At 39.9% G+C, this 23,604-nt stretch overlaps 2 protein-coding genes across 2 annotated transcripts in view; one reads left to right on the top strand and one right to left on the bottom strand.

The window, feature by feature from the left end:
* The window catches only part of LOC137425771 (pituitary homeobox 3-like), a 124,469-nt gene extending 105,499 nt beyond the window's left edge, over positions 1-18,970 (top strand). Inside the window, exons 3-4 of the mRNA XM_078776642.1 lie at positions 8,978-9,564; positions 16,632-18,970. Of these exons, the coding sequence (XP_078632768.1) occupies positions 8,978-9,564; positions 16,632-16,755 (711 nt within the window). The 3' untranslated portion in view covers positions 16,756-18,970. The remainder of the gene's footprint in view (positions 1-8,977; positions 9,565-16,631) is intronic.
* Positions 1-23,604, bottom strand: part of LOC137425432 (uncharacterized) — a 109,830-nt gene that overhangs the window by 72,925 nt on the left and 13,301 nt on the right. The window lies entirely within an intron of this gene.

Genomic DNA, 23,604 nt, shown 5'->3' with positions numbered 1-23,604 from the left:
GAATCCCACGGGCATGGATGTGTGTGACATTTCGACATATTGAGTTATATGCTGCACATTCATTTTTACAAAATGGTTACTGGCAAGTCATCAGATCCAGAAATGGTGTGAATTTAGTTATTTCACATAATATGTGACCCCTCACTCCTCTCCACCTGACACTCTCCTGTCTCCACCTGACACTCTCCTGTCTCCACCTGACACTCTCCTCTCTCCACCTAGCACTCCTCTCCTCTCCAAACCCTCACATCCCTCTCCTTTCCAATCCCTCACCTCTCCAATCCCTCACACTCCTCTCCTCTCCAATCCTTCACACGCCTCTCCAATCGCGCCTCACACTCCTCTCCAATCGTGCCTCACACTCCTCTCCAATCGCGCCTCACACTCCTCTCCAATTGTGCCTCACACTCCTCTCCAATCGTGCCTCACACTCCCCTCCAATCACTCCTCTCCAATCGTGCCTCACACTCCTCTCCAATCATGCCTCACACTCCTCTCCAATCGTGCCTCACACTCCTCTCCAATCGCGCCTCACACTCCTCTCCAATCGCGCCTCACTCGCCTCTCCAATCGGCTTTCCCCGTCTCGTTTCTCTCCTTTTTCTCCCGTCTCGTTCTTTTTCTTGCTCCAAATCGGCCCGTCGGAATCGGAAATCGGCCCGTCTCGCCCGTCGGCCCGTCGGAATCGGAAATCGGCCCGTCTTGCTTTTGTGCTTGTGCGTAAATAAATTGTGTTCATGACACCATTTCTGGTGTTGGGCTAGCGGCTAGGGTGCCGGCTTAGGATCCTGGGTTCGAATCTCGGTCGATCGCCGAATTAATGCCAGGGGGGTTGACTCAGCCTGTCATCCTTCCGAGGTCGGCTAATTGAGTACCAGTTCACTGGTAATTCCCTGTTTGTCGTTGAAGGCGGCAAAAAGGGTTGGCGTCAGGAAGGGCATCCGGCCGTAAAACATTGCTTCAAAAAGGGGACAAAAAAACAACAACTACCACGGTCCCCGAAAAGGCCAACCCCCGCTTTGCGGGGAAAAATGGCCTCTAAACGGTGGTTTTTACACCATTTCTGGATCTGATGACTTGCCAGTAACCATTTTGTAAAAATGAATGTGCAGCATCTAACTCAATATGTCGAAATGTCACACACATCCATGCCCGTGGGATTCCCACGGGTGACCCCGCAAGTTTGCATTGACGTTCGTCGATGGACTCGTTCGCCCGTCTCATTCGTTTTCTTGCTGCATCCTGTTCAAGTCTGCGTTCTTCATCGATCGTCTCATTCATTTTGGAAATAGAAGTTTCCACGCAGCGCATGAATTGTCACGATCCTCAAGAGGAATTTGTCTCGTAATCATCAAATGATAAATGGCAAGTAAATTATATTGTGGAAAATTAAAGATTTCAAATAAACCTATTTAAAGTGTATTCGCACATAACTAATTTTAAAAAACGAAGAAATATCTCTCGGTAATTTCCTGAAACATATTTTACTTCCGGCTAATAATGTTGAATTAAATAAAAACGAAGAAATATATGTCGGCATCATTGTTGACGTTTTTGTGACGACTGTCATCAAACGAAAAAGTAATATATCTTAACGGAAAAGCAAAAGCGAATTTTTAATATATATCGACACGTTGCCGTCGGTGTCATGTTGGGCGGTGTATGATACACCATGACGCGATTTTTAAAAATATATCTCTGCATTTTCCCGCGTGTGTGGAATGTTCTCAATTATTGCTGACACCGAGTCCAAAACCATCGATAAAAATGAAATCATATGGTGAGTTAGATTGGAGATAAAGGCGTGAGAGAGACTCAATGGCCTTGAAGTTGAAGTTACAGGCGTTTGAGAATTCATTTCGTTCTATAAACGGCAACTTTCATTGGATTTCCTTCCCGTTTTTTTTCAACCGAGTCGAAAACTATGTTAGCGACTGTGAAAAATGAAATGATATATCGAATTTTTAATATGTATCGACACGTTGCCGTCGGTGTCATGTTAGGCGGTGTATGATACACCATGACGCGATTTTAAAAAATATATCTGCATTTTCCCGCGTGTGTGGAATGTTCTCAATTATTGCTGACACCGACTCTAAAACCATCGATAAAAATGAAATCATATGGTGAGTTAGATTGGAGATAAAGGCGTGAGAGAGACTCAATGGCCTTGAAGTTACAGGCATTTGAGAATTCATTTCGTTCTATAAACGGCAACTTTCATCGGATTTTCTTCTCGTTTTTTTTCAACCGAGTCTAAAACTATGTTAGCGACTGTGAAAAATGAAATGATATATCGAATTTAAAATAGATATCGACACATTGCCGTCGGTGTCATGTTGGGCGGTGTATGATACACCATGACGCGATTTTAAAAAATATATCTCTGCATTTTCCCGCGTGTGTGGAATGTTTGTGGAAAATTAAAGATTTCAAATAAACCTATTTAAAGTGTATGCGCACATAACTAATAAAAAAAACGAAGAAATATCTCTCGGTAACTTCCTGAAACATATTTTACTTCCGGCTAATATGTTGAATGAAATAAAAACGAAGAAATATATGTCGGCATCATTGTTGACGTTTTTGTGACGACTATCATCAAACGAAATAGTAATATATCATAACGGAAAAGCAAAAGCGAATTTTTAATATATATCGACACATTGCCGGCGGTGTCATGTTGGGCGGTGTATGATACACCATGACGCGATTTTAAAAAATATATCTCTGCATTTTCCCGCGTGTGTGGATTGTTCTCAATTATTGCTGACACCGAGTCTAAAAGTAAAACCATCGATAAAAATGAAATCATATGGTGAGTTAGATTGGAGATAAAGGCGTGAGAGAGACTCAATGGCCTTGAAGTTACAGGCCTTTGAGAATTCATTTCGTTCTATAAACGGCAACTTTCATCGGATTTTCTTCCCGTTTTTTTTCAACCGAGTCTAAAACTATGTTAGCGACTGTGAAAAATGAAATGATTTATCGAATTTGATTTGAAATAAAACTGGGGGAGAGCAAGACACCACGGGCCTACAAAACAGGACTCAAAGCTATGCGAGTTAATAAAATGGTGGATATTTGTTTATAGCCACTCCCAGAATGGGTGGAGCTATGGGTGGAGCTACTCTGCAAACCGAGTAAGCCACACCCCGGACAGACACCCAACAGATAGACAGACAGACAGACAGAATCATCTACGGCTATTATAATATAGATATACTAGCGGGGTCACCCGTGGGAATCCCACGGGCATGGATGTGTGTGACATTTCGACATATTGAGTTATATGCTGCACATTCATTTTTACAAAATGGTTACTGGCAAGTCATCAGATCCAGAAATGGTGTGATGAACACAATTTATTTATTTCACATAATATGTGACCCCTCACTCCTCTCCACCTGACACTCTCCTGTCTCCACCTGACACTCTCCTGTCTCCACCTGACACTCTCCTCTCTCCACCTAGCACTCCTCTCCTCTCCAAACCCTCACATCCCTCTCCTTTCCAATCCCTCACCTCTCCAATCCCTCACACTCCTCTCCTCTCCAATCCTTCACACGCCTCTCCAATCGCGCCTCACACTCCTCTCCAATCGCGCCTCACACTCCTCTACAATCGCGCCTCACACTCCTCTCCAATCGTGCCTCACACTCCTCTCCAATCGTGCCTCACACTCCCCTCCAATCACTCCTCTCCAACCGTGCCTCACACTCCTCTCCAATCACGCCTCACACTCCTCTCCAATCGTGCCTCACACTCCTCTCCAATCGCGCCTCACACTCCTCTCCAATCGCGCCTCACTCGCCTCTCCAATCGGCTTTCCCCGTCTCGTTTCTCTCCTTTTTCTCCCGTCTCGTTCTTTTTCTTGCTCCAAATCGGCCCGTCGGAATCGGAAATCGGCCCGTCTCGCCCGTCGGCCCGTCGGAATCGGAAATCGGCCCGTCTTGCTTTTGTGCTTGTGCGTAAATAAATTGTGTTCATGACACCATTTCTGGTGTTGGGCTAGCGGCTAGGGTGCCGGCTTAGGATCCTGGGTTCGAATCTCGGTCGATCGCCGAATTAATGCCAGGGGGGTTGACTCAGCCTGTCATCCTTCCGAGGTCGGCTAATTGAGTACCAGTTCACTGGTAATTCCCTGTTTGTCGTTGAAGGCGGCAAAAAGGGTTGGCGTCAGGAAGGGCATCCGGCCGTAAAACATTGCTTCAAAAAGGGGACAAAAAAACAACAACTACCACGGTCCCCGAAAAGGCCAACCCCCGCTTTGCGGGGAAAAATGGCCTCTAAACGGTGGTTTTTACACCATTTCTGGATCTGATGACTTGCCAGTAACCATTTTGTAAAAATGAATGTGCAGCATCTAACTCAATATGTCGAAATGTCACACACATCCATGCCCGTGGGATTCCCACGGGTGACCCCGCAAGTTTGCATTGACGTTCGTCGATGGACTCGTTCGCCCGTCTCATTCGTTTTCTTGCTGCATCCTGTTCAAGTCTGCGTTCTTCATCGATCGTCTCTCATTCATTTTGGAAATAGAAGTTTCCACGCAGCGCATGAATTGTCACGATCCTCAAGAGGAATTTGTCTCGTAATCATCAAATGATAAATGGCAAGTAAATTATATTGTGGAAAATTAAAGATTTCAAATAAACCTATTTAAAGTGTATTCGCACATAACTAATTTTAAAAAACGAAGAAATATCTCTCGGTAATTTCCTGAAACATATTTTACTTCCGGCTAATAATGTTGAATTAAATAAAAACGAAGAAATATATGTCGGCATCATTGTTGACGTTTTTGTGACGACTGTCATCAAACGAAAAAGTAATATATCTTAACGGAAAAGCAAAAGCGAATTTTTAATATATATGTCGACACGTTGCCGTCGGTGTCATGTTGGGCGGTGTATGATACACCATGACGCGATTTTAAAAAATATATCTGCATTTTCCCGCGTGTGTGGAATGTTCTCAATTATTGCTGACACCGACTCTAAAACCATCGATAAAAATGAAATCATATGGTGAGTTAGATTGGAGATAAAGGCGTGAGAGAGACTCAATGGCCTTGAAGTTACAGGCATTTGAGAATTCATTTCGTTCTATAAACGGCAACTTTCATCGGATTTTCTTCTCGTTTTTTTTCAACCGAGTCTAAAACTATGTTAGCGACTGTGAAAAATGAAATGATATATCGAATTTAAAATAGATATCGACACATTGCCGTCGGTGTCATGTTGGGCGGTGTATGATACACCATGACGCGATTTTAAAAAATATATCTCTGCATTTTCCCGCGTGTGTGGAATGTTTGTGGAAAATTAAAGATTTCAAATAAACCTATTTAAAGTGTATGCGCACATAACTAATAAAAAAAACGAAGAAATATCTCTCGGTAATTTCCTGAAACATATTTTACTTCCGGCTAATATGTTGAATGAAATAAAAACGAAGAAATATATGTCGGCATCATTGTTGACGTTTTTGTGACGACTATCATCAAACGAAATAGTAATATATCATAACGGAAAAGCAAAAGCGAATTTTTAATATATATCGACACATTGCCGGCGGTGTCATGTTGGGCGGTGTATGATACACCATGACGCGATTTTAAAAAATATATCTCTGCATTTTCCCGCGTGTGTGGATTGTTCTCAATTATTGCTGACACCGAGTCTAAAAGTAAAACCATCGATAAAAATGAAATCATATGGTGAGTTAGATTGGAGATAAAGGCGTGAGAGAGACTCAATGGCCTTGAAGTTACAGGCCTTTGAGAATTCATTTCGTTCTATAAACGGCAACTTTCATCGGATTTTCTTCCCGTTTTTTTTCAACCGAGTCTAAAACTATGTTAGCGACTGTGAAAAATGAAATGATTTATCGAATTTGATTTGAAATAAAACTGGGGGAGAGCAAGACACCACAGGCCTACAAAACAGGACTCAAAGCTATGCGAGTTAATAAAATGGTGGATATTTGTTTATAGCCACTCCCAGAATGGGTGGAGCTATGGGTGGAGCTACTCTGCAAACCGAGTAAGCCACACCCCGGACAGACACCCAACAGATAGACAGACAGACAGACAGAATCATCTACGGCTATTATAATATAGATATATATATATATATATATATATATATATATATATATATATATATAATCTTTTTGTTGTCTTATAGCCTAGAATTAAATTGCATTAAATCAGAACTTTTGCACCTTTGTTTACACGTCGTAATCCACAACTTCCAAGTGAAAAAGAAATTCCACAAATTCCAGAACATTCATTAAAATACCAAACTAGAGTATCTTGGTTGAATAAGTGTCCACCCCCTTATAATAGCAATTGTAGATTAGCTCAGGTGTAACCAACCACCTTCAAAATCACACACCAAGTTAATCGGCCTCCTCCATTCAAAGGCCTTGAATATCCCTTGAAGCACAGTCACACAATCATTAAGAAATGGAAGGCATATGGTACCACGAAAAAAGCCCACGTTGAGTCCCATTTGAGATATGCAAAAAAAACACTCCGTAGATTCTGAAGCCATGTGGCAAGAAACCAAAATGGAACATTTTGACGTCACATTTGGCACAAATCCAACACAGCACTTCACCCAAAGAACACCATCCCGACTGTGAAGCATAGTGGTGGCAGAATCATGTTTTGGGGATGTTTCTCACCAGCAGGGACTGGGTCACTTGTCAGGATATAAGGGAAAATGTATGGAGCAAAAAACATGAAAAATCGGAGAGGAAAACCTGCTGCCCTCTGCAAGAAAGCTGAAATTGGGATGGAAGTTCACCTTTCAGCATGACAACGACCCGAAGCACACAGCCAAAGCTACACTGGAGTGGCTAAGGAACAAAAAGATAAATGTCCTTGAGTGGCCCAGTCAGAGCCCTGACCTAAATCCAATCGAAAATCTGTTGCATAACTTGAAAATTGCTGTCCATCAATGCCCCCCACAGAACTTGACTGCGCTAGAACAGTTTTGTACAGAAGAATGGGCAAATATTGCACAATCAAGGTGTGCAAAGTTCGTAGAGACCTATCCCAACAGACTCACAGCTGTAATTGATGTCAAAGGTGCTTCCACCAAGTATTAACTCAGTGGGGTGGACATTTATCCAACCAAGATAATCTAGTTTTGTATTTTTAATAAATTTTCTGAAATTTGTAGGATTTGTTTTTCATTTGTAACTTGTGGTTTACGTTTTGTAAATAAAGGTGGAAAAAGTCTGATTCAATGCACTTTAATTTCAGGCTTCAAGGCAACAAAAGGTGAAAATTTTGAAAAGGGGTTTGGACTTTCTATAGGTGCTGTATATAGATATACATACACAGAAACACAAATTCCTACAAATCATATATGTGGGTATATTGAAAAATAAAAATGTTAGTGTTTTGGAACGTTTGGGGGGAGGGAAGGGTGGAACAGCTTGGTTGTAAAGGTTGTAAATGAAGCAATGAAGTTTAAAATAGTGCTGTGCAATCACATTGACCCAAGGTCATATGTGATTTTGATGTACAGTCCTATGCTCTGTTACAGAGCGTCGGTGCTGCAAAAGAAGTTTTTTGGCAAAGGCTGTGTAGTTAGCAAAGGGGCCATTGCCCTCCCAGAAATTGTATGTAGTTTGCATTTATTGACAGGTAACACTGTATTTTCTAAAATTATGTGTGATTAATTGTGAGATGACGTGGTCCGCTATTGCGTGGCGTGAGTTTCTGATTGCGTGTTTGAAAACCATTTGCCTGTAACTCGGTAATGTGGACATTTCATTTTTAAATTGAATTGCTCTTGAAGTAATGATTAAATTGTTGGCAAATGTATTTTGCAGTGTAATGACAATTTTTGATGAGGCTGAGCACATGATACATTTTTTAACATTCAAGGGATGAGTTGTCCGTGGCCAAGATTGGTTGTCAAAGTTGTTGCCAACGAAGATTAGTTTTGCAAGTCTGTGGACCAAGGTGTCAAATAATGATAGAAAAAATTTTTTATCCCTGAATTTATAGAATTTTATTCTGATTATAGAATTTTTTTTTATCACAATTTATTGTAAAACTCCCGACTTCCAGATGTCCCTGCTCTCCATCTTGTCTCCCGCTCCCTTTATCATATGTTTTATGTTTCAGTTTGTCTTTTTGTGATCAATGTTAGCTCTTACACGAGCCTCGATTTTGTATCCAAAAAAAACAAAAAAAAACTGATGTATCAAAATTTATTTTACAAAAAACAGTCTCACTTAGTTATTGAAATCCTATGTTAGATTACATTTGTACTGATCCGATTATATTAATAATTAATGAATGGTCCATTTGTGAACGCAGTTGTTTAAATATGCTCAAGAATCATTTTCGATGTAATGTGTTTCATATGCTTCTGTCTTTCAAAAATACAGAAGCAAATTAATGCAAAATAATTACCAGTTTACTGGAAACAGGGCGCACTGCATGGCTGCATCTGCGACACAGTGGCGCTCCCAGCAATGGTGGCACCAGCAGCCATAGTCTGCATATGAGAATAATATACCTTTGTTCGACAGCAAGAGATGCAGATCCAAGATTTATTTTTATGGAGAGGAGTGTGGGGCAGGGGATTGCATCCTTAAAACTGTCGGTATCTCGGGTGTGTCGTGTGCACGCCATAATTGGACGTCTTTGAAATCGTTGGGCAAAAATCATGCTGAAATACCGAGTAAAACGAAATATAATCACAGAATGTTGATAAACACTAATAGTGTAATGTATTTATTTATACAAAGAAGGGGTTCCTGGAGAAAATGCCCCTCAACCTCTGCCGCCCCTTAATCTCGGGATCATCCACTTAATGTAGAGGAAAGCGTTTAATCTGACTTATTGTTGAAGAGCAACACTGTATAGCATACATGCTTCTTGTATTTGGGATTCTGCTAATTTCACAACCTTGTCTTTGTCATCTGCTGCCAATCCAACCCCACAGATTTGGTTTAAGAACAGACGAGCAAAGTGGCGAAAACGAGAGCGGAACCAACAGGCAGAACTCTGCAAGAATGGTTTTGGGCCACAGTTCAATGGCTTTGTTCAACCATACGATGACATGTACTCTGCGGGCTACACGTACAACAACTGGGCCAAAGCTCTGCCTTCTGCACCTCTCTCAACAAAAAGCTTCCCCTTCTTCAACTCGGTGGCACCACTTGGATCACAAAGCATGTTTTCTCCACCAAGCACAATAGGCAGTGTTCCCAATATGGCGCCGTCCATCGTTCCCTCGGCGATGGCACACGGTGCGGCAGGCCTCAACAATGCGCTTGGTAGTCTCAGCGCATCTCCAGTGAGTTCTAGCCCCGTGCCGGCATCAGCTTGCCCTTATGCAGCCGCCGCAGCAGCAGCCGCCGCTGCTAGTACCCCGACACCACCTTACATGTACCGGGATCCCTGCAATTCGAGCTTGGCAAGTCTGCGGCTCAAGGCAAAGCAACATCATTCGAGTTTTGCGGGTTACGCAGGGCTCCAACCTTCTGCCTCTAACTTCAGCGCTTGTCAATATGCCGTCGACAGGCCCGTGTAAGCTTGAGAACCTGGCTGTGGCAATGAGAGGGGAGTACATGGGGTCAACGGGCAAGCATAAAATACATAGGTTCTTATTATAGGCAAAAGACGATTATGGAATCTGTCATGGCGTATTGGTGGAACTTAAACAGCTGTGACCTGATATTACAGAATAGAAATGGAAATAATAATAGCTATGAAAATGAAAGATCAATAGTGGAGCGATACTCCAACTTTCCGTGACCCTGCATCATAAAAGATGGGTGCTTTTGTCACATGTTTGTAAGCGTTGTGTCACTCACACCGCCAGTACCATATAGGCCGAGGCTTCCTTCGCATGCCGGGTTGTGAAGTTCTGTTTTGCCAGGCTTTAAGTTTGTCTGCGTATAGGCTATATTATCTTCCCTGTATATTCAAAATTGAATTTTAAGATGGAAGAGGGACATTAAATGAGGGATATATATATATATATATATATATATATATATATATATATATATATATATATATATATATATATATATATACATATATATATACATGCATATATAATATATATTATATATATATATATATATATATGCATATATAATATATATATATATATATATATATATATATATATATATATATATATATATATATATATATATATACATGCGCATATATATATATATATACATGCATATATATATATATACATGCATATATATATATACATGCATATATATATATACATGCATATATATATACATGCATATATATCTATACATGTATGTATGTATGTATGTATATATATATATATATATGTATATATATATATATATATATATATATATATATATATATATATATATATATATATATATATATATATATATATATATATATATAGATACATGCATATATATATATAGATACATGCATATATATATATAGATACATGCATATATATATATAGATACATGCATATATATATATAGATACATGCATATATATATAGATACATGCATATATATATATAGATACATGCATATATATATATATACATGCATATATATATATATATACATGCATATATATATATACATGCATATATATATATACATACGTGCATATATATATATATACATACATATATATATATATATATATATATATATATATATATATATACATATACATATATATATATATATATATATATATATACATATATATATATATATATATATATATATATATATATATATATATATATATATACATATATATATATATATATATATATATATATATATATATATATATACATTCACATATATATATATATATATATATATATATATATATATATATATATATATATATATATATATATATATATATATAGTCACGTGAAAAAGTAAGTACACCCCATGTAAAGTTTTGAATTTTTCAACATATTTCAACATACAGCTATTTGATCTTCATTTCAACAATATTGAAAGATAAAGGTGATATAATATAACAAATATCATGAAACATTTACATTTTGTAGTCCATTGTATAATTTAAATAAACATAAATGCAAATTTTGCATGTGAAAAAGTAAGTACACCCTTGGCTCTAATAGGTGGTATTGCCCCCTTTGGCAGAAACAACCTCAAGTAGGCGTTTCTTATAACTGTCTACCAGTCTCTGACATCGACTGGGAGAAATTTTTGCCCACTCCTCCATGCAGAATTCTTTCAGCTGTGCGATGTTTGAGGGATTTCTTGCATGCACAGCTCGTTTTAATTCCCCCACAACATCTCGATGGGATTTAGATCCAGGCTTTGACTTGGCCATTCCAGAACCCTCCATTTCTTTCTTTTCAGCCATTCCTTGGTGGATTTACTGGTATGTTTATGGTCATTGTCATGTTGCAAGGTCCACCTTCGGTTGAGCTTCAACTTTCCGACAGATGGCCTCACATTATCCTCAAGCACCCTCTGGTACAATGAATAATTCATAGTGGATTATATGATGGTGAGCTTCCCAGGCCCTGATGCAGCAAAGCTGCCCCAAACCATAATATTCCCACCACCATGCTTTACAGTTGGTATCAGGTTCTTGTGGTCAAATGCTATCTTTGGTTTTCGCCAAACATGTCTTCTGGTACTGTGGGCAAAAAGCTCTACCTTTGACTCATCTTTCCAGAGCACGTTGTTCCAGAAGTGCTGGTCTTTGCCTCGGTGTTCATTGGCAAACTTTAGTCTTGCCCTGATGTTCTTTCTGGACAGCAAAGGTTTCCTCCTGGCACACCTCCCATGTAGATCAAATTTGTGCAGCCTCTTTCTAATGGTAGACTCGTGCACTTTGACATCAACAGCGGCAAGAGCTACCTGTAGGTCCCGTGATGACATTCTGGGGTTCTTAGAGACATCTTTCAGCATCTTGCGGTCTGCTGTCGGGCTGAACTTGCTGGGGCGGCCTGGCGTGAACAAGTTGGCAGTTGTTTGGAATCTTCTCCACTTGTAGATGATCTTCCGGACAGTCGAATGATTGATTTCAAATTGTTTGGAGATCTTTTTAAATCCCTTTCCAGACTCGTAGGCATCTTTCACTTTCTTTCTGAAGGCCTCAGAGAGCTCTTTTGATCTCGGCATGGTGACGCCGCACACTTCAACAACAAAGAGCAAACCAAACTAAATGTCTGAGGTTTAAATAAGACAGGTTCCTCCAAGATCTTCTCTAACGATGTTCTAATCATTTGCACCTGAGCTGGTGCACCTGATTCTAATTTTAGGTATTTGAAGTAGTGATAAATATAGGGGTGTACTTACTTTTCCCACATGTGAAATTTGCATTTATGTTTATTTAAATTATACAATGGACTACAAAGTGTAAATGTTTCATGATATTTGTTATATTATATCACCTTTATCTATCAATATTGTTGAAATGAAGATCAAATAGCTGTATGTTGAAATATGTTGAAAAAGTCAAAACTTTACATGGGGTGTACTTACTTTTTCACGTGACTGTATATATATATATATTTATATACATACACACATATATATATATATATATATATATATACATACACACACATACATATATATCATTGGGCATGTTGAGTACGAAAAGGCCTCTGGCTTTCATTGACATATTGCCAAACACACAGTTTCAATATTCACCTGTTTATACTAAATGTAAAGGAATGGAAATAAGGAAAAGACAGTCAACAATGATTGTACTTTTACAGCTGTAGATAATAAACTACAAAATACAATTCAACCATATTAGGGAGGCAATGATGCTTATTGGTAAACATTTCTTTGATTGATTAATTATGAAATATTTCCTTGGAATTAACTTTGTCAACCATTATCTAACCTTGACTTTAAAGTGAAGTTTACTTTATTATTGCGGTTTCAAATGTATCGATTCATCAATACGAGATACAAAACCTATTGTTTGCACTTTATACGATAGGATACATGAGCAGGAATTATAATTCAACATGTGTTATTAGATAATTATGGGGGAAGGCACCTTTATAAAGCATCTGAAAACACCACAGATGAAACCCTTTCTCTTCTCGGCATGTCTGTCTGCCTTTCCTGCCGTGAGATAAATCTCACTCTTGGGTGGATTTACTGAACCATAAATCGATTAAAATCAGCACTTCCTGGTTTGAAAAAAATAAAATGCATTTCGTGTAAAACATGCACAGCAATATATGTGTGTGTGTGTGTGTACATATATATGTATACACACACATATATATATATATATATAAGTTCAAAACACACCTGGTCACAAGTGTGCGGCACTGACCGGGTCCTCAGTCGAGGTCCTCAGCATCATCCCGTTTCGGCCCTTAAACCTCGATACGGTCAGCTAAGGTACGATATATATATATATAAGGTACAATACAGATATATATATATATATATATATATATATATATATATATATATATATACACATCCACACACCATACATACATGAAACTTTGAAACCGTGTTAGTGTACAGACGATGTTTAATAAAGAACAATGTTTCTATAGTAACAATAGAACGTTTTGGGGCTTTATTGTGGAAATTCAGATCAACAGTATTTATCATCCATCACAATCATCCACAAAAGCAGTGGTTTACCCACTTTCCTTCCTTAGCATGACAAACAACGGAACTGATTATACCGTATCGGGCAGAGCATGTTATTTCGCTGTTCAACTAAGAGGACCAACATATTCTATCTTTCATTTTTTCCAATCATGTATCATTATCACAGCAGCTGAGAAAAAATAAAATCTGATCAATTAACGATAACTGGTCAAGATTTTAAAATAACCGTCGTAGTTTTATAAAAGCGAAAACCCTGCATTCAAATGGTCGAAATGCAGAATTCATTGCTGTATTTTATTCCACATCGGACCATATATGATGTACGCTCGTGTAACCATGATGTGACACTGTGATCTTCAAAAAATCTTCAAAAGAGCTTCAAAAGGGAGATTATGTGACATATTCCTTATATACATTCCCTTGTTTTATCTGCCATCATAATATGGGGGGAGGAGGGTGGGGAACATCCATTAACCTCCTTGCTGCCGTCTCTAAAACAAATGGTTACATTTTGGTCTTATTTAACAACCGGCATGACCTTTTCCCCATACACATTAGTCAGAGGGAATGGCAATATTCCTCCCAATACAATAATGCTTCAAATTTTATTTTGCTTCAAAAATCATGAATTGTGGGAAACTGTTAATAATAGACTTGCGATACTGCAAACAGTCGAATAATGGAAATGCTCACCTGGGATATGGATCCGGAATATTATGTATATACAAATATATATATACAAATATATATATATACAAATATATATATATATATATATGTCAGTTATTATGCGACTCCATACTGTGAGTGGAGAACTGCCAGTAAGGTGTCCCATACAGCCCTTGCTGCACCTTACCGGGAGCGATAAGCACCGCCTACCACATGGTACATTACCTCTTGTTTCCACCCACTACATGGAGTCGACCTGGATGCCGTTGGGAGTAGTGAAATTACTACATATAATTTAGTACTCCAACCTGATGAGCGAACGCCGTGACGTCACCGCCACGTACGTCCGCCCTGTCTGCGAAGCTCCAGAACAACCATGCCGCCATGTGTGTGTGTATATATATATATATATATATATATATATATATATATATATATATATATATATATATATATATATATATATATATATATATATATATATATATATAGTCACAATTATTCCTGAGGTCAGCTGGGTAACGTTTTCGGACCAGGTTTATCATGAACCAGTTGGCCAAACCTGCCTTTCAACTGAAGGTGATTTGGGCTGAAATTTGTAATTTGTTCAGGGTGCCGGCAATAAGTTGCTTACTCTTCGTGAAAGACACTAATGTCCATAATATAATGCTAAAAGATGGGACACCTGGCTTAACGCCCTTTCGATGGACCGGCACACTTTGCGATTCATCTCCCTGCCTGCGAATCACCAGTGTGACAGTTTATAGCTGTACTCCTCTAGTCTATCTTAACAGCCAAAGTGCGATACATATAATTATAAATGTAACGTTTTCCTTGCTCATTTGTATATGTACTTGTTCAGTAAAAAAAATAAAAAATATCTTTGACTATCGCGAGCATCTCATTGCACCCCTCGTAACCACAAATGTCCTCAGCTTTATCATGCACTACATGGTGACACCGACGCGATGGAAAAGTGAAGGAAATGCTGTTGAAAGTGCAGGATTGTGTGCGGCTTAGTTTTCCTTGCATGCAAATCCCAACGAATATAACTGCGACAAATCGCAAACGGCTGTTACCGCGTTCAAAAGGATGGATTTAAATGTTCCTGCACAAGTCGAGGCTTTATCAAAATTACAAACCAATTTATAAAATAACTACACGCACAGTTTCCTCTCTGTTGTTAAGCGGAATTGCCAGAACAACGTACGAGAACTTTGTGAGCAACATGAGGGCTTTTCTGGGCCAAAGTAAAAAGCCTCGTTCACCATGATGCTTTTGGGCCTCCACGTCATTCGATCTGGGTTGTCAACATGCAGGGAAGGTAATAATGCCCTGAGTGCGTTCTTGCTCTCGTATATATATTTATATAAATATAAATATATTATATATACAATGTTGCGATGTAAAATAAATTCTGTTGTGCAGCATTTACGCAAGCAAAGTAAACAATTTGAACAAGCTCCGAAAAGCTTTCTTATTATTACTTTGGGCATTTCACTTGCCGCCCCCTCTATTGCCTTGTATTTATTATTGCTTTTTGATGTAGTTTGCTTAGCAATGTCGTTAATCGGAATGATAATTATTATAGCCTCATGTGTATAGAGTTTGAACGAAAGACGTTTTCGCAGGTGCACCTACTATTACGCGAGTGTCCGAACCACCTGTAATACAAGCAACTCAAGCTTCCAACGTTTGTAAAGACAATTGTCCTGTACACTAGATTCAGGCCAACGGGAAAGCTAAATGGCCCAGGATTGCAGTCTTCATGCTCACAAAAATGCTCACATTTGTATCGTTTTTGTTTGGGGAGAGACACGAAGACTTTGGATTTCTGTATTCTGTGTTTTATACATTTTTCTCGTGAAGATTTTAATCAAGTACTCTCGTACACTTCTCGTTTAAGATGGTTTCTTGGTTTGGGTATCTTGTTATCTGTGGACTGGAATGATGGATTTGTAATGCGGATTGGGGATGTATTATCTTTCTCGAGCCATAGCATATTACGGGCATGTACATAGCGGAGTCTATATATCTACAAAGATCAGATGAGGGAAGGCCTCAGCTTGAAATTTCACCACGTTTTCGTTTCAATAAATGATTGCAACACCATGGCGTTGCTTGATTTTGAGTTTTTATCAACTCAGTATTTATCATGGCAAATCTAGACGATATTTATGAGCATTTGACAACTCAAAATCGGTATATACACATATACACACTCATTAAATTAACACACGCATCAACACCCACTAGCGAGTGTGAAAATGGATCCTCTTTCCCTTATGCGTTCTTGTCTCTCCCATTTCCCAGCACTCTTCTTTCCCACATCGAATCCGACTTTAGTTGGCCTTCTCAAGTGGCCACGGCGCCGGAGAAAACACGCTTGGAACGCTTGGTCTCCGAGAGCACACGGAACAGCAGGTTTTACGTCTAATCCACAACGAGTAGAACAAATTGGTCTCTGTGGCCAAGCCAATCCTCCTGCACAACACCCGCTGGAGGCGATGTGTCTTGTCCGTAACTCTGGCAACGCCCGCGTGTCAAAGCAACCACGAGCAACTCCCATTCACAACCTGACTTATGCCATACCACACTGCATGATGATGTCCTGACGCTGCACTGGACTTCAAGGATGAGCTTTACAAGTCCTGCATTACCTCAGAGGGACTTGGAACAATCATAGTTAATCCAAGATGTTTCAGATCATTATGCATCACCACGCTAGATGGTTCAAGGGAGAGTTTGCTTGGCAAGGAATCGCATGCTACACAACCATCCAAGCTCCCAACCCGGCCGCAGCCCAGAACCCTTTTCCTCCATCACTCTCAAACTTCTCTCCCCTATAGTAGACAACAACAGGCTTGGCGCAGGAGGAGGCAATTTGCCTAATCATGCCTGTACTGCACACCATCTCCAGAAATCATCCCAGAAACCATCGACGAGCCACGCACAAGCTAAGCTACCTCAAAGTCCTGCCAAATTCCCTGTTGCCCTCTTTTTCAAATGCATCTAGGTACCTATCTAATCCCAATTTAAACGGATTTATTCTATCACCTGCCACTATCAAATTTACATCCTCCCACCTCTTCAATTTTCATCCTCGTACACACACCTTTAATATTGTAGTGCGATCAATCCCTTAAAGTGGTTAACACGCCGTGTTTCTGGTGTATAATGCTCGCTCGTCGACCCTTTATACAGCTCGGTTGAATTTGTATGACCTATCTATTTACCATGACTGAGACCCCAGAAAATGTACACGTCTTTGGGCCATGAACGTTCTGACAATGATTTTCTCACAATGTCGCTTTGATTCGTTGTGAAATGATCGCCCAGTCTTGTACGAATCCCCTTGCTAGTGGTTCCAAATTCCAACGCACTGCTGGCTTCTTCTTGGGTTTCCCCAGACTCTTTTTTTTTTTCACACCAAACTAAATCCACTCCACTCGTTTCGCCCTCCTTACCACCCGCTCCAGCCCAGGCAGGCTCATCTATTCCGGGTAGGATTACGCTTTTACACAAAGACTCCTCCGCAGTCTACGCTAGTTCGCTATATGTGGGGCTCCGGCTCCGTCTCCATCTCCATCTCTCTCTCTCTCTCTCTCTCTCTCTCTCTCTCTCTCTCTCTCTCTCTCTCTCTCTCTCACTCGATTACATGCTGTTAATGTTTTGTAAGCATTCTTATCTCAAAGACTTTCCACCTGAGCAAATGTCACGTTGGATGGCATTACTCAATCGTAACAAGTCAACGAAATTCTCTGCCGTATGCTGGGACTATATTACTTTGTTTAAATGTGTGATAATTGTCCAGATGTATTTTGTGTCTTGTCCTGTCTCCGCGGAGAAGAGACATCCTGATTGTAACTGGACTGCTCGCGCTGACGCCATGTTCATACCCGCATGCACTCCATGTGCCATGCCCATCACTGAGGGCTCAAGAAGACTCCAGAATACTTCATCTGTTAAGCAGTGTATATATAAAGCTTTCAAGATTTTCTGCATAACATATCATCAGAAATTTCATAAACGAAGGGGAATTGTTTTTTTCGCCTCTCTCTCAATCGCAAGGAATGGAAGATCGCACAGTTGTTCGTATTATGCTCTTATTTACGATCGATCTGGGGACGTGTTTGTGTGTTTATTCCCCTTTTTGTGAAGTGTTGGCAATATTAATTGCAGAAAATGATAGTTTGTACGTTCCTTTCTTCATCGGTGTATTCTCAAAACTCGGGTACATCGATCCTCAGAAAAGAGCGGAGGTGATTTGATCAATAAGTCCGTGGTCAAATATATGTGCCAGAAAAGAGCTGGCTAATTGTTTGGTTGGAATTGTTGTAAAAGAACTGTGTATGTATCTATATATCGGTTTCAACTTTAAATTTTTACAGGCCATGAACCTAATGACCACCTCTCGTGTATGTATATCTTACTAACCACTTTCGAACCGCACAGATTCCACTCCGATATTTCAGATGTAATGTAATAAAACGTTTCCTAATCCATCTAATTTAAAAAAGTTTCAACAGTGACTTAGTTCTGAAAGTGGCAATGGAAATTGAACAATAAAACATCATTGTTGTCTCCTGGCTCACAACACTCATTAACCCACTTCACAGCTGTTTGTCTTAAACCCGAGACGTGAAATAAAGGAAATCAAAAACACATTTTGTTATTTCTTTTGTGGGTTTTCCATGGGCAGTGCCCATTATAATGTTTCGTAATACATATACATTGTCACCTGGGAACATCAGGCCACAAACAGGTCACCTTGGCATAACATTTGTCACAAAGGACTAGACCACTTTGAATGTGGGAGACTTGTTATCGAGAGACAGCGGAGGCAAGAAAGGAAAATCTGCCAGCGTCAATCTCCGCAAGGACCAGTCTGTCTATACCTGCGATGTTTGCGGTCGACGCTGTAGGTCCTGCATTGACCTATATAGCGATCACACAACACACAATGCTTTGTGAGCAATGAGCATGCCAATGAAGAGGATGATTTGTCGAAAGCGACGACTCATGCTATCATCATCACATTCATTACATAATAAAAAATTATTTATATTACATACTACATATATACATGCAAGACGTAATAATAAATTCACGATGTAATACTGTACATACTCATTATGTAATATAACTACGTTCATTACATAATACATATGCATTCATTACATAATAAATATACGTTCCTTACATAATAAATATACATACATTACATAATAAATATACATTCCTTACACAATAAAAATACTTACATTACATAATACATGTACTTACATTACATAACACATGTACTTACATTACATAATACATGTACTTACATTACATAATAAATATACTTACATTACATAATAAATATACATTCCTTACATAATAAAATACTTACATTACCTAATAAATATACTTACATTACATAATACATGTACTTACATTACATAATACATGTACAATGTACATTCATTACATAATAAACATACTTACATTATATAATACATATACAGTACTTACATTACATAATAAATATTCATTCATTACATAAGAAATATACATACATTACATCTATAATATTAAAAGGCTGTGTGTGTGTGTGTGTGTGTGTGTGTGTGTGTGTGTGTGTGTGTGTGTGTGTGTGTGTGTGTGTGTGTGTGTGTGTGTGTGTGTGTGTGTGTGTGTGTGTGTGTGTGTATATATATATATATATATATGTCTCCTCCATAACTCAAACCATGAAAACTTGTGACCCCAAGCTTTGCGTGCATACTTCTCGATCTCCAAGAGAGTGCATGAATGAAAACTGAGTGTCTGGATGTGTTTAACACCATTTTTGAAGACGATTAAGGAGGTGCTCGTAACAAAAAAAAAATAAAAGCCTTACTAAACTGGCTGTCCGCCATCTTGGTTAGGCCACTGTCACATCGCTGGGTTGTTAACCTGCCATTGTGTTTTGGCCTATTGAGATTATTCACCCACTAATGACTAATGGAACGTGAACTGGGTAGACCGTCAAGAGACAGGCTTCCTGCGTCGGTCCTGCAGATACGTGCGGATATTTGGAAAGACAAGGGTGTCTGTAGAAGAATAAGCATTCTGAGTATTGCGCTGCAATACATGTCCCCTACCGGCAGTCTGTCGTCCGGAAAACTGTTGGGGAAATTACCAAGGGTTATTTACCCACAGGTTCTGAATCGTTCCCAATCGCTAATTACCTCAGGTCGGGCTCACCTGTGATTCGCACTCAGGACTTTGATTTATACACCTTGCAGACAGGTCAGCAGAAGCACGAGAAAATAAGTTGTTGATAAAGAACCTTTCGAGTCGCTAAATATCAGTAATTTATTATATTTTCGGGTTCACGATCAATGATCGATGTGTATATATATATTGTTCGGCTTGGCTCCGCCCCTCCAAAAAGCGAGTGCTGTGTCGTGCTTTTGACGTTCGCAGATGAGGCTGAGGGTGCGCGGTGCGGCTTGAGGAGAACTCTAGAATAAACAAGAGATATCCATTTAAAAAATATTTTCGTTTAATTAGCAATACCTGCCAAACCACGTGCCCTATCGCAAATTCCAAAAGGAAATTTTAGTAGACTGACATGCTGAACAGATCTGTGAAGTTTCCCCTCGATTGGATCAAAAATGACGGAGGAGCTCGGTTTTAAATGTTCATGCTTAAAAACGTCATAACTCTGAAACCATGTGACGCATCATGTCATGCTCGCTGACTTTTTTGTTCGTCATGGGTATGCGATTCTGCCTGCAAAGTTTGGCCTCGATCTGTTCAGCCATTGCAGAAAAAAGGGTTTTTCGTGTTTTCACGAAAAACAATATGGCGGCCGAACCACGTGACCTGTGACGTCATAATTACCATTAAAATATTCTACAGACCGAGTCCCCCCTCCGGTGAAAATTTGATCTCAATCAGTCCTATTATTGCAGAGAAAATGGTTTTTAAAGGAAATTAAAACTTAAAATGGCACTCAGTTAAGGATCATCAGAATTATCAGCATTACCAAAGTTCAAAGTGCCATAACTTTGTCAAAATGATCGAAAAGTCATGAAGTTCGAACTTGATCTGTAACTTATCATGAGGAAACCATGTGCCAAGTTTGAAATCATTAGCATTAAGCGTTTAGAAAAAAAGTCCGGAAAACTGTTCTTTGCGTGACGGACTGACGGACTGACAGACGGACAGACTGACGGACGGACAGACAGAGGGACGGCGTGCAAACCTATAGTCCCCTCCGGTGTACACCGGTAGGGGACTAATAAGGTAAGTCTTGTGTTTGTGTCACAAGGTAGGGTCAATAAAGGCCTTGGTAAAACAAATTCGGTGAAAATTCGATAAATTTCAACAAATGTACCTCATGGTGTTAGTTATATAGGGTGGTACAGTGAATGCAGGCGACCCCAAGAGTTCATTTTAACTCAGGTTCGTTTTCTGTTTTCAATTTTAGTAGCAAGTTAAGGTTGATAAAGACCCTGGTAAAACAAATTTGGTAAAAACCCGTGTAAACTTTGACTAATTTATGGCCTTTACAGGCTCAACATTATGTATGGATGCAGCTCTCGACCGTGCTTTTCAATGCTCTGAGCAGCCTCATGGGTTTATCTTAATTCAGATTTGAAATCTGTTTTCGGTTTTAGTAGCAACTTTAGGTTGATAAAGGCCCTGGCGAAACAAATTCGGTGAAAACCCGATGAATTTTTAACAACTTATGGCTTTTAAGGACAACGTGGGGATTGATCATGATGGGTCAGATGATCTTCTCAAATGTTCTTCAGGACCTTATGGGTTATTCTAACTCTGATTCGATTTCTATTTTCGGTTTTGGTCGTCACTGGAGTGGTTGAACACTCGAATGCAATACATTTTGTTGGAAATCCCATTAATTTTGACCAACCTATAAACTTTAAGGATTTAAACACGGGAAATGATGACAATTACAATACTAAGTACAACCCACTCCCCTCCTCCTTCCACCACCCACCTCCATCTCCCCTCCTCCCTGCCCTCCTCCTCCCTCTCCTTTCCCTTTCCTCCCTATCTCCCCTTCCCTCCTCTCCCTATCTCTCCTTCCCTCCTCATGCCCATTCCCTCCTTCCCTCCTCATTCCCATTCCCTCCCCTCTCCTTCCCTCAAGCCTTACCTACTCCTCCTACCCCTCCTTCCTTCTCCCTCCTCCCCCTCCCCCCCACCCCTTCTCTCAGTTCCCCCTCTCTTTATATTCCCGGCACAAAGCGACTCTGCATTGCCTCGCAACGCCGGGTACTTTTGCTAGTAATACATATACATTCATTATATAATAAATATACTTACATTAATATATATATATATATATATATATATATATATATATATATATATTGTTACGGACGCGGCTTTTAGATGTTATATTGACCGAGCGGTGGTGTATTTAACCGCGTCCGAACAGTTACTCCCCGATTAAAACCCGATTCCACCCGACGTTGACCAGATCGCCCCACAGATATTCAATCGGGAAATCTCTAAAGCGACCGAAAGAGAAGGAAAAAGAAGAAGAAGAATACGGAGGAAGAACAGATTTATTATACACACACAGCAATGGATGGAAGAAGCAGTAACACAGCGAATGGTTAACTTACACTATTCATTTTTACTTAGCCCCAATACAAACGAACAGGACAGGACGTTCACACTTACACAGGGGATAATTGCAGGCAGGTAAGGCTTGAGATGGATCGCTTGGTCGGGAGCGCGCAGGTCGCAATCCCTCGCGGTTTTGGCGGGAAACCCTCCGTCGGGTATCCACCGCGGTAGACGTCCCGCGCTGGTTCGGCACACCTGCTCCCCTTCTTGGGGCGGGGCCGTCTCCCTCCTTTCAGCGCGTCTCTCCAAAGCTGGTCTCCTTGCCGAGTACCTCTCCTCTTTGGCTTGGAGCGTTTCGCATCTCACCGCCTCTCTTTGGTGCGGCCTCGTTGCTCCTCTCCCAGGGTCATCTCCAGCTCATCTCCAGTCATCTCTAAAGCAGTCCCCTGCAGTCGCTTTTATCACCTCGAGCGAAATCAAGCCGCCGACTCCGAGGGCACGCCTACCGGGTCACTCACCGCGGTGTTGATTGGCTGTTAGGGCTGGTTCACTCCTTCCCTCTTACGACGAGGTGGAGACACGCCTTTCTTCCCCAACCTTACCTCGTGGCCAATGGTGGTTTGAAGAAAACCAGCCAAAATGCGGAAGGCAATTGGAAGGGAGGTTTTGGGGAAATTGGAAGGGCCTACGCTTATTTTGTTTGATACAATGC

The sequence above is a fragment of the Myxine glutinosa genome, chromosome 4 (assembly GCF_964187855.1).
Source record: "Myxine glutinosa chromosome 4, kmMyxGlut1.1, whole genome shotgun sequence".
In the NCBI taxonomy this organism is placed as follows: domain Eukaryota; kingdom Metazoa; phylum Chordata; class Myxini; order Myxiniformes; family Myxinidae; genus Myxine; species Myxine glutinosa.
This window is presented reverse-complemented; position numbering and strand designations above follow the sequence as displayed.